At 36.6% G+C, this 13,050-nt stretch overlaps 1 protein-coding gene across 25 annotated transcripts in view; it reads left to right on the top strand.

Moving 5' to 3' along the window:
• The window catches only part of CCDC30 (coiled-coil domain containing 30), a 118,664-nt gene that overhangs the window by 43,016 nt on the left and 62,598 nt on the right, over window positions 1-13,050 (top strand). For 3 of the 25 annotated variants that reach the window (XM_072723629.1, XM_072723628.1, XM_072723627.1), the window contains exon 10: window positions 11,076-11,213. The exons of the other annotated variants lie outside the window; for them this stretch is intronic. In XM_072723629.1, coding sequence (XP_072579730.1) covers window positions 11,076-11,213 — 138 coding nt within the window. The remainder of the gene's footprint in view (window positions 1-11,075; window positions 11,214-13,050) is intronic. 25 annotated transcript variants of the gene reach the window in all.

Raw genomic sequence — 13,050 nt, 5'->3', positions numbered from 1 at the left:
CTGAAGCTTTGTTCTTCTTTTCCAAGATAGTTTTAGCTATTCAGCATCCCTTGAGATTCCATATGAATTTTAGGATGGGTTTTTCTATTTCTGCAAAAAAATGTCATTGGGATTTTGATAAGGATTACCCTGAATCTGTAGATCAGTTTGGGTAGTATTGACATGTTAACAATGTTAAGTCTTCCAGTTCATGAACATGGAATGTGTTTGTTTGTCTTCTTTAATTTTTTCAGCAATGTTTTGTAGTTTTCATTGTACAAATCTTTCACCTCCTTGGTTAAGTTAATTCCTAACTATTTCATTCTTTTTGATGCTACTATAAATGGAAATGTTTTTGTAATTTCCTTTTCAGATTGCTTGTTGTTAGTGTGTAGAAGTGTGACTGAGTTTTGCGTGTTGATTTGGTATCTTGTTACTTGGCTAAATTAACTTATTATGTCTAATTGTTTATACAATCTTTACAGCTTTCTACATATAAGGCAATATCATTTGCAAACAGATAATTTTACTTCTTCCATTCCTATTTGGATATCTTTTTTTTCTTGTTAATTGCTCTGGCTAGAATTTCCAATACTGTGTTGAATAGAAGTGGTGAAAGCTTTGTTTCTGATCTTATAGAAAAGCTTTTAAAAAAAAAAAAAAAAAAAAAAGCTTTTAGTCTTTGACTATTGAATATGGTGTTCACTGTGGGTTTTTTATAAATCTCTTATTGTGTTGAGGTAGATTGTTTTTAAGATTTTATTTATTTATTCATGAGAGACACACAGAGAGAGGCAGAGACATAGGTAGAGGGAGAAGCAGGCTCCCTTCAGGGAGCCCGATGCAGGACTCGATCTCAGGACCCCAGGGATCACAACCTGAGCTGAAGGCAGACACTCAACCACTGAGCCACCCAGGGATCCTGAGGTAGTTTACTTCTATTCCTAGTTTATTTCATGTTTTTTTTTTTAAATCATGAAAGGGTGTTGGATTCTGTCAAATACCTTTTCTGCATCAATTGAGATGATCATGTCAATGTTCCCTCATACTTTTAATGTGGTGTATTACATTGATCGATTTCTGTATGTTAAACCATATTTACATTTCAGGAATAAATCTCACTTGCTCATGGTGTATATATTCATTCAAATATAATGTGAAATTCATTTTAATAATATTTTGTTAAGAATTTTGCATCAATGCTCGTAAAGGATATTGGTCTGTGGTTTTTTTCTTCCTTTTTGTATATTTGTATGACTTTCATGTCAGGGTAAGCTGGCCTCCCAGGATGAGTTAGAAAGTGTTTCTTCCCTTTTAAGTTTTGGGAAAGGTTCAAGAAGTGTTTGTCTTAGTTCTTTTTTAGATGTTTGGTGGAATTCACCAGTGAAGCAATCAGGCCTGGGCTTTTCTTTGTACCTGAGATTTTTTATTACTGATTCAGTATCCTGTGAGTTATAGGTCTAGTCAAATTTTCTGTTTCTTCATGATTCAGTCTTTGTTGCTTTTATGTTTCTAGGAATTTGTCGATTTCATGTAGGTTATCTAGTTTATTGGTGTACAATTGTTCAAAGTACTCTCTTCTAATGCTTTTTAATCTGTAAAATCAGTAATGTACTCACTTTCAATTTCTATGTTAGTAATTTAATTCTTCTCTTTTTTTCTTAGTCTTTCTAGCTAATAGATTCATCAAATTTGTTGATCTTTTCAAAGAACCAATTTTTAGTATCACTGATTTTCTTTTTTTCTTTTTTTATTTGATCTGTGCCCTCTTATTATTTCTTTCTGCTAAGTTTAGATTTTTTTGTTTGTCCTTTTATACCTCTCTAAATTATAAAGTTAGGTTGTTGATTTCAGATCTTTCTTATTCTTTGATGTAAGCTATAGCTATAAATTTCCCCCTTAGTACATCTTTCATTACATCCCATTAGATTTGATATGTTGTAGTTTTGTGTTTCATTTTCATTCATCATTAGGTATTTACTAATCTTTTGTGATTGCTTCTTTGAGCCATTGGTTGTTTAAGAGTATGTTGTTTAATTTCTACAAATAGTTGAAATTTCCAGTTTTCCTTCTGTTATTAATATCTGTTTCTATCCTGCTGTGGTTGGAGAAGATACTTTGCATAAGATCTGTCATTCAAAATCTACTAAGACTTAGTCTATGGCCTAAAATATTGTCTGTCCTGGAGAATGTCTGTGTGCATTTGGGAAAAGCGGTCGAGTAGAGGTCCTATATATGTCTGTTAGATATTGTTGCTTTATTGTATTGTTCAAGTCTTCTGTTTCCTTATTTATCTTATACCTGGCTGTCCTATCCATTATTGAAAGTAAGATACTGAAGTCCCCAACTCTTTTTTTTTAAAGATTTTATTTATTCATGAAAGACACAGAGAGAGAGAGAGAGAGAGAGAGAGAGAGAGAGAGAGAAGCAGAGACACAGCCAGAGGGAGAAGCAGGCTCCATGCAGACAGCCTGATGTGGGACTCGATCGCGGGTCTCCAGGATCATACCCTGGACCAAAGGTGGTGCTAAACCACTGAGCCACTTGGGCTGCCCCTCCAACTCTTATTATAGAAATGTTTATGCCTTCTTTCAATTTTGCCAATTTTTGCCTTATATATTTTGGTTGGTTATTAGGTACTACTATATCTTATTGCTGTATTGAACCTTTTCTTAATATATAATGCCCTTATTTGTCTCTTGTAATCTTTTTGATTTAAAGTCTATTTTGTGGGATGCCTGCATGGCTCAATTGGTTAAGCATCTGCCTTCAGCTCAGGTCATGATCTCAGGGTCCTGGGATTGAACTCCTCATTGGGCTCCCTGCTCAGCAGGGAATCTGCTTCTCCCTCTCCCTCTGTCTCCCCCACTTCTCATGCTCATGCTCTATCTCTCTCAAATAAATAAAATTTTAAAAATAAAATAAAATCTGGGATACCTGAGTGGCTCAGCAGTTGAGCATCTACCTTTGGCTCAGAGCACGATCCTGGAATCCTGGGATGAAGTCCCACATCAGACTCCCTGTAGAGAGCCTGCTTCTCCCTCTGCCTATGTCTCTGCCTCTCTCTGTGTCTCTCATGAATAAATAAATAGATAAATAAATAAATCTTTGAAAAAAATCTATTTTGTCTGATATTAGTTTAACTAGCCTTGCTATCTTTTGGTACTATTTGCACCCTTTTGCTTACAATCTCTTCATATCTTTGGATCTAAAGTGAATCTTCCGTGGACAGTATATAGTTAGATTATGTTTTGTTTTTTCCATGATACCAATGTCTGTCTTTTGATTGGAGAGATTAAGTGCCTTACATTTAAAGTAATTATTAAAGTAGGACTCTGTCATTTTGCCATTTGTTTCTATGTGCCTTATAGCTTTTGATCCCCCTCATTTCCTGCATTAGTATCTTTCTTGTGTGTAGTTAACTTTTTGGGTAATAAAACATTTTAATTCCTTTTCATTCCCTTTTGTGTATATTCTATAAGTATTTTCTTTGTGGTTACCATTGGGATTACATTTAACATACTTAAGTTCTAACACTTTAATTTGGATTTATCCCAGCTTAACTTCAATAATATGCAAAAACTCCACTCATTTACAGCTCTGTTCTCAGTAATTGACATCACAGAATTACGTCTTTATATAGCATGTATCCAAAACAATGAACTAATAATTGCTTTTTAAAATGTATTAGCCGCTTGGGGTACCTGGATGGCTCCATTGGTTAAGTGGCTGCATTTGGCTCTGGTCATGATCCCAGGGTCCTGCGATGGAGCCTGTATCAGGCTTACTGCTCAGTGGGGAGTCTGCTTCTTCCTCTGTCCCTCCCCCTACTTGTGCTCTTTCTCTCTCTCTCACACACACACTCTCTCTTATATAATAAAATCTTTAAAAAATGTATTAGTCTCTTAACATAGAAACCAAATCATAGAATTAGAATGAAAGTTACAATAATACTAGCTTTTAGGCTAATAATAATTTTTATTTATTTATTTTTTAAAGATTTTATTTATTTGTTCATGAGAGGCAGAGAGAGAGAGAGAGAGAGAGGCAGAGACATAAGCAGAGGCAGAAGCAGGCTTCCTGCAGGGATCCCAATCCAGGACTTAATCCCAGGACCCTGGGATCATGCCCTGAGCCAAAGTTAGACAATCAACCACAGAACTACCCAGGCATCCCTAATTTTTAAAACAATATATTAATCTCTTAAATCATGTAGAAAACAAAAAGTGGAGTTTTAAACCATTGCTAATTTTTATCATCGCCCATGTATTTTCCTTTACTGAGATGTTTATCTCTTCATATGGCTTTGAGTTACTGTCTGTTATCTTTTCATTTCAACCTACAGGACTCCTTTTAGAATTTCTCACAGGGCAGGTCTAGTAGTAACAAACTCTCTCAGCTTTTTTTATCTGTGAATGTCTTAATTTTATCCTCACTCTTGAAAGAACAGTTTTGCTGGATATGGAATTCTTGGCTGTTTTTTTCTTTTAGATTTTGAATATATCAGCCTGCTCCTCTGGCCTCCAAAGTTTCTGACGAGAAATCTGCTATTAATCTTACTGAGAATCTCCTGTAGGTGACAAGTCACTTCTTTTTGCTACATTCAAGATTATCTCTTTGTCTTTGGCTTTCAGTAGCCTGATATGTCTCAGTGTGAGTCTCTTGCAGTTCAGTGAGCTTCTTTGATGTTTATATTCATGCCTTTAAATAAATGATCATTTTCTTTTGACTTTGATGGTAACCATGATCTGTTGCCCATTCCTTGTCTTATCATCCATATATCCACTAGAAGGAGACTGATCTGGGAAGCAAGCACCAAGACAAGACTAGAGTTGCAGGAGAGTTATTGGGGGTGAACCCTGAGAAGGATCAAGGGAAGGGCAGACGTAGCCTAGCAAAAAAGCCTTTAGCTCATGATGTAGGTCTGATATCTGTTAAAGAAGAGGGAGAAGGAAAAAAGATTGAATAGGAAGAGCCTCAGATTGTGGTGTAGCTCTGAGAAGTCTTGTTCAGACCAACAGGGCTTTAGCGTAATGGTAACCTGTGAAGGAATTCCACATTAACTATAAATGTCCGAGCCTTAATATCCTCACCATGCTCAGTTATTCACTGGAGGCTGCCTGGGAAGAGAATGCCAAGTTCTTTCCTGAAGAGAGAGATACCTACCAGTGGTGCACTTTCATGTGGCCCTCTTTATCACAGGATTCCTGATAGTAGAAAAGATCCTTGTAGAGTAACTGGTTAATCTGTTCCCTCTATGATAGATGTTATCTATGACATAAATGAACATACATCATATTTTAAAACATGTTTAGTAAAGAAGATTATACATTTTCCTCTCATGTTTAATTTTAAATACCAGAAGTTTTTCTTTGTCTAATCTCCATCCTGTAGGCTGTGGTATAAACCACTTTTTTTTTTTTACTTGTTCATCAAGACTTGAAATACGTGTGGATTTCTAAAATAATACTAAATAGATTTTTGCCATCAATGTTTTCTCTTGATCTTCCATGAACAAGGATTCAAGCTTTCTTGATTGAGTTTGGCAGCCAAGCAATGATGCTATCATATTAACTAAAAGATCATTCTCATCTGTGGAATTGAGTGAACCGAGTACTGTAATCAGTAGGTTAGGATTTTCAGATCTTGATGCAGGGCCATGCTCCCCTTGGGATGAATCTTCAGCTTTTAGGTGGGTGCATGGGTGTCACATGCCATCATTCCTGGTTTCTTACTGCTTTGCTTTCTGTTTCCTACAAAAAGGAAGTAAGAGTATGGGAATGAAAATTTCAGTGCCTACAATGTTATAAGGTCTCTGCTGTGGGTTTGATATAACTCATTTAATGTTAACAGAAAATTCTGGGAGGTAGGTATCTCTCACCCTGCTGTGTAGGTGAGGAAACCAAGATCACAAATTCATAAGTGTGAAGATTTCAAATTTCAACTGACTACAAGACTCATGTTTTTGCTACTGCAATTTTCAAACTGTGTTTTGAGGATCCTTGATGTTCCACAGATGCAGAGCTCTAGGTCTTCTGCTTCTATATCAACCAGAGAAGCCTCCATTTCTGGGTACCCTGTAGAGAGTTTCCCCATAAGAATGCTTTTGAAAATAAATGGGAAGAAAAGGGAGGTGGGCGGGGGGTGGGGGTGAATGGGTGACAGGCACTGAGGGGGGCACTTGATGGGATGAGCACTGAGTGTTGTGTTATATGTTGGCAAATTGAACTCCAATTAAAAAATATGTAAAAAAAGAAAATAAGTGGGAAGAGATGACTTTAAAAGGACAAATAATTTAGAAAACCAATCCCTTAAATCGGGCAGGCTATTCAAGATAATGACCTGTAACCCTTACCCATTTCTTTCTTTCTTTCTTTCTCTCTCTTTTTTTTTATTCATGAGAGACACAGGGGTGGGGGAGCGGGCAGAGACACAAGGAGAGGGAGAGGCAGGCTCCACACAGGGAGCTCGATGTGGGACTCAATCCCAGATCTCCAGGATCAGGCCCTGGGCTGAAGGCGACGCTAAACCGCTGGAGCCACCCAGGCTGCCCCCCTTATCCATTTCTATCTGCAGACAGATTTACCATTGATAGACCATCTTAATGCTGCTAGTATGCATATTCTCAGAGAAGATGCTTAAAAAGAAGAAATGCTAGGTATCTGGTAGGAATGATAATAGCCGCAATATATTAAGCATGTCTCAAATGCTGTGGTCTGTTCTAGATATTTTATAAACATAATCTCATGTAATCCCTGTAACAGCCCTCCCCAAGGTAAGTAGGTATAGTCCCCATGTCATATTTGAGAGAACTTGAAAGGTCTTGAACAAAGTGAGCGGCAGAGCTAGGAGTTGTTCCAGGCTTGTCAGGCCTTGGAGCTGATTTTGTATATCACATCAACTCTTGGATGAGGATTTATGGAAGGATTTACGAAGGGGATTTATAACAACTCATGGGGGCTATAGCATGCTCAGCACTGAGCACATAAACCGTGCCCACCTGGAGGTGATGACTATGTCCCATCCTGCCTGGTGCCCACACCTGCCATTCCATTGACTGTGTCTATGAGAGAGCACAGCCTAGTGCAGGCACATAGTTGAGACAGCAGTAGCACTTGTCATACTGTGCCTAGGAGGCACAGTTTGCTTCAGAGCAGTAGACGATCCCTACCTTTGGGCCAGTAGAACACTGAAAGTGGAGAATTCTGAGCTGTTACACTGCACTCCAGAGTCGTTGGTGGCTACCCCATGCCAGTGAGGCAATTCCCTAATAAGTCTGGTAGTGCTTGCTTTTTTTCTGACTGCTGCCTGACAGGCGAGGTAGGCTCCCTTCAGCTACCCAGAGCTCTCTCTATACCACTGCTCATTTCTTAGATTATTTGCTGCCCCTTTGCTGTGTTTTTCTGCTTGAAACTTTGATCACCACGAAGTACATGCAGGACATAGATTGCCTAAATGCATAAGCATTTTTAGTATGCCACAAATTATGTTAAATTTCAAATAAACATTCTCTTGAAAAGCTATTTTTTAAAAGCTATAGCATTAAAATACATGGCATTCTTATACTAAAAAACACAGAGGAAATGAGGGGAGTTTTCATTTTTAAGAGTTGAAATGTTTCTTGCATTTTGCACTGAGGCATCTCAGGTGGAGCCAAGGAGATTCTTGCCTTGAGTGCCGCATGCATCAGCATGTCATGTGTGGATGTACAGAAACATTCAGCAGGGCAAAAGGGGGCTGATGAAGGGGAAAAGCCGCTCTGAGAAAAAATTTACCCTTTCCTATATCCTTGTTCAGCGCTCCTAGGAAACCGACTTGATTCTTAACCAGGTCTTTTTTCTATACTCCTGGACAGAAGAATTTGTAGAAGTTACACTGGGTGTTCATCATCCATTTTTCCAGTTGCCTGTCCTCTCTTCCTATTTTATTGATATTAAACACAAGAAAGGTAAGTCTATTGATAATCAACTTTACCAAACTAATAATTTTTGAAAAAACCTGTAGGTTAAATTAATATGTATCTGGAAGTAAATTATGAATCTGCAAGTATAAGCAAAGCCCCAAAATACTTTTCTCCAAAATTTAATTAGGTAAAACTCTGATATATCAACCCTTTCCTTTCTTCAGCTTAAATAAATGAATGTTTTTGTCTCTGAAATAAATGAAAAACTTAACTGAAGTTTCTGTTGAAACCTAATTCTGAATAAAAGTAATATCAGTATTAGTGTCTTCTATTTCTAAATTACATCTAAATACTCAAAAGCTTCTTTTGCATATAGTATTGTTACTGGGCCAATCAACAATAAAAGGGTACTTTTCAAAAGTGAAAAAAAATACATTAGCAGCTTAAGTTAGGAAAATGAGGATCCGGGATCCCTGGGTGGCGCAGCGGTTTGGCGCCTGCCTTTGGCCCAGGGCGCGATCCTGGAGACCCGGGATCGAGTCCCACGTCGGGCTCCCGGTGCATGGAGCCTGCTTCTCCCTCTGCCTGTGTCTCTTGCCTCTCTCTCTCCCTCTCTCACTGTGTGCCTATCATAAATTAAAAAAAAAAAAAAAAAGTGGAAAATGAGGATCCTGTAGTATATTTTTCTAATACTTGGTCCCTTTGATTTAGCTGCCAAACAGCAGTGAGGGCTTAAATACTTAATAAAGCAACTCTCCAAAGGACCTAAGACCAGGGGTGAAACTTGTTGATAGGGAAATTTTTCAAGGTGTAGCTTCAGGGAAGGACACTTAAGAACTATAGCTTATGTTTTCAGTGTTTTTTAGAGTAACACATGAATGAATTTAAACTGATGATTTATTTGGATTAAGATTTCCCTCTTAGAGCCTGAGTTATCAGTAATATAGGAAAACAGAAGAGAAACCAGTACGAAAGGTCAAGAGACAGTGCAAGTACAAGATATGAATGAGGCAAAAAATAAAAAGGTTGTTTTCAGTGACAGTTGCTAATACAGGTGAGGCGGACTCCCATTACTAAATCACTAAATTGCATTTTGGCCTCCATTTAATTTCCTCATAGGTTTTTGTAACAGGAGAAAATATACTTAGGCAAGTCCAAATAGAGAAGATATTAAAAGTAAGGACTTGTAAGTTAGATTTGATTTGAATCCCAGTGCTATGTGATCTTGGGAAAAATGTCTAATATATCTGAGCCTCACCCCTGTTCTCTGTAAAAAAAAAAAAAAAAAAAAAAAAGTAGTTCCAATTTCACAGGAGTCATGGGAAAACAAAATGAGGTAATGCAAGTAAAGCATGTACCATAATGTACATGCTAACACATGGTAAGCACTAACTAGTAGCTGCTCTCATTATTTTAATTATTATTATCAATCTGGAAAGATTTTACCAACACTTTATATTTGGTAGGTGCTTAATAAAATTCTTTCAAAATCTCACTTAATTCCTACTCTGATGATTATAATGTATGTAGAACAATTATTAGCTCCATTTGACAACTGAGAAAACAGGTTGAGAGAGAAAAATGTCTCTTACAAGCAATGGGACCATGAATTCCTTTTCCCAGCTTTATATCTCCCCTAAATGACTTTATAATTGAGTTAGGCAGGAAATTATTATTATCAATATTTATAAGAAACATTATTGTACATAGAATTAATGATGTAAAATGCTTTTTACAGATTTTGAAAATGAGCCAAGAAAAAATTGAAATATTTGAAAGTGAGTTGTCAGAAGAGAGAGAAGGGAGAAAGCAATTGACATCTGATCTTAATACTGTGCAGATGGCTTTGAAAGTTAAAAGTGAGGTATTTTATCACTCAGGATGTTATTTCCCTCTTTTTGCATTCCTACTTTAGGGATTTCGTGTTACCATTCATTTTGATTCTAAAATAAATCGTAGCTGTAAAATATGCGTTTCTGTTAGTAATAATGAGGTGAGTATCATTTCCACAAGCTGAGTTCCAGCAGCCTTTAAGTAGCAGGTGTTTGGTTCTTATGGTGGCCATGGAGTCATGGACTTGTCTTTCCTTTTAACTGCTTGTCCTACCATCTTGGAAAGGTCTATCAGGAGACAACCAGCCTATATTTGGAAGAGACACCTGGAAGTGAGTTCATGGAAGTCTAGATCACCAATTTGAAGGATGGTGACACTTAACCGGTTTGCAGGGGGTGGGGGTGGTCGGGGGGTGACAGGCAGTGCAATGCCCCAAATCCCACCTTGATGACCTACAGGGATTTTCAATGCAATGAGGTAGGAAACTGATGCCACTTGCCCTCTTCCTGTGGTTTTGGGTGGTCACTCTCTATTTTCCCTCTATTTTCCCAACGCCTTCCTCATCAACACTCTCTTCCTCTTCTGATCTCAAGGCTTTGGGAAAATAGCAAGTAACTCCTCTCCTAAAACAAATTTTATATCACCTGTTCCCTTTATGGGGCACCACAGATTCTCAGGCCCCAATCATCCACCAACTGAACTATATATTCCATGTCATCAATGTAAAAATTGGATAAGAATCTACATATAACTGAAGTGTTTTCTCTCACGGATCTAAAAGAAAATCAGAGGACTAGAGGAAAGCTTAGTTGATTATGTCACTGAATATATACAACATTAAGTAAGGCAGCATAATTTGTAGCTAAGAACAGAGTTTGAAGTTGGTCAGACAATTGAATGTCAGCTTTACCACTTCCTAGCTATGCGAACTTAGGCAGGCCACTTATACTCTCTGAGCCTGTTTTAGTAACCCTAGCACATGGGATTGTCGCAAAATTAAAAGTACAGTTGTTCTATAAAAGGTAATTTTTTAAAAAGATACATTTAAAAATAGGCAATATAACTAATGCAGGAGTTGCTGAAGAATTTACCTTTCTACAAGCCTTGCTAAAAGTAGGAATGACTCTACAAACCAGTCCTTCAACCTGTGAATGATAGAAATTAAGAGTGCTCAGTTTAATTAATTGATTTAAGTAAACTTTAACTACTAAGAAAGTAGTTCTGCCAGAAAAATAAGTTGGAATATTTAAAACAAAAAAAAATTTCAGAGTCATTTTAAAGATTCCTTTTTAGAAGTATTATATCTCTTATGGAGAAAAGTCTTGTTTTATTTTACTAAATATCTTTATTTCTTAATCAGGAATTACAAAAATCAAAGTCAGAACTTATATGCCTTTATAATGAAATTCAAAGTCTTCCAGGGACAACAAAAGACAGAGACCATTTTTTAACAGCATATGACCTGCTACAAAGAGAGAATTCTGAATTAGAAACAAAGGTGAGACTGAATTATTTAAATGTTCAGTGTTTGACTTTATCTTTTATTCAGATAAGAAAAAAGGAAATCAATTCTCAGGGAAATATTACTTGTAAATTAGGGTTTCTTTTATTATTATAGAATATATTTCCATATAGTTTTGGTTATAAGCCAACCTGTGTCTCAGAATAGACTTCAACTAGTATGTCACTCTTAGGATTAATCAGTGAATTTTTTACTTTAAATCAGTTTCCCAACAGCTTAATTTTTGGAGCACATATTATAATGTAAAAGGTTTACCTAAAAATAGAACTACCAAATGATCCAGCAATTCCACTATCTAGGTATATACCCAGAAGAATTGAAAGCAGGATCTTGAAGAGATACTTTACACACCCATTTTCATAACAGCATTATTCACAAAGCTAAGATGTGGAAGTAATCCAAGTTGTTTATTGATGGATAAATAGATAAGCAAGTTGTGGTGTGTACACAATGGGAACTCATTCACTCTTACAAAAGGAGGGAAATTGTACAATATGCTACAACATGGATAAATCTTGAAGACATTATGCTAAGTGAAATAAGCCAATCACAAAAACACAAATACTGTATGATTCTAATTATGTGAGGTTCTTAGAGTAGTCAAAATCATAAAGACAAAAAGTATAATGGTGGTTGCAGGGGCTGGGGGAGGAGAAAAGGGGGAGTTGTTATTTAATAGGTAGAGTTTGTTTTACAAGATGAAAAGAGTTCTAGGAATGGATGATGGTGATGGTTGCACAACAATGTGAATGTATTTAATACCACTGAACAACATACTGAAGTGTGTAAGGTTAAGATGGTAAATTTTATGTTATGTGTATTTTACTACCATCCCCAAAATTTAAAACAAACAAAAGTTTACTTAAGTGTCTTCAACTTTAAACCTTCAAATCAAAGCTTTTTTTTTTTCAGCTACACTGAAAATTAGGCTTATACTTAGAATTAGAAAAATGTTTAAATGTTCTGACCCCAATGTGTTCCCCAAGTATAAAAATGGCTGCCAGACCAGGGTTAGAAGGAAGGGTTGCCTGTAGGGTGATTTCTGGATTCCCACTTATTATTAACAACTCCTACATGAAAATTCTCTTCCTCAGTTACTCTCTTGGTCTTGATTAAAATGGTAGGAAGGAGTGAAGGCTTGAACACACAATTAAAACATATTTTCATACCACATGTGAAATGGAAGATTAAGTTTAGGACTCATTTATCCTATATGAATTTGTTGTCTTGAAAGTAGGGTGCAAGTTGCTGAGGGATTGGGACATGAATCTAATAGTATGTGACCTAGAGAAGGAAAGATGCAGAACATTGTTTTTTCTACCTGGAAAGGTGGATACATGGGGCATAGCCTATAGATGAGCTTTGTGAGACCTTGTCATTAAAGTGAGTTATCATCACACTGTACAATTAAAGGATCCTGTCTTATGAAATATCACTGGACAGTGTAACACAGAAGATGAACTGAGGCAACAAGGATATAATATAAAAATGAGAGATCCAGATCACTATCCTGGTAATCTGGCTCTCCCTTTCTCTCTCTCTTAAAAAACTTTTTATTTTGAAATAATTTCAGACTCATAGAAAAGTTGCAAAAATAATACAAAGAATTCTCATGTACCTTCACCCCTCCAATGTTAACATGGTACCACAGGTGCTTTGTCATCCTAGCGCTGTCTCCCTTTTTCCAAGAATACCCTTCTTTAACACCATGGATTTACATATCCTTATGCTTACGGTAAAAATGGATTTGCATAACAACTGCAAAATGTTAAGTTAAATTAGAAGAAGAAGACTTCAAATAGGATATCAATTT

The sequence above is a fragment of the Vulpes vulpes genome, chromosome 10 (assembly GCF_048418805.1).
Source record: "Vulpes vulpes isolate BD-2025 chromosome 10, VulVul3, whole genome shotgun sequence".
NCBI classification, from domain to species: domain Eukaryota; kingdom Metazoa; phylum Chordata; class Mammalia; order Carnivora; family Canidae; genus Vulpes; species Vulpes vulpes.
This window is presented reverse-complemented; position numbering and strand designations above follow the sequence as displayed.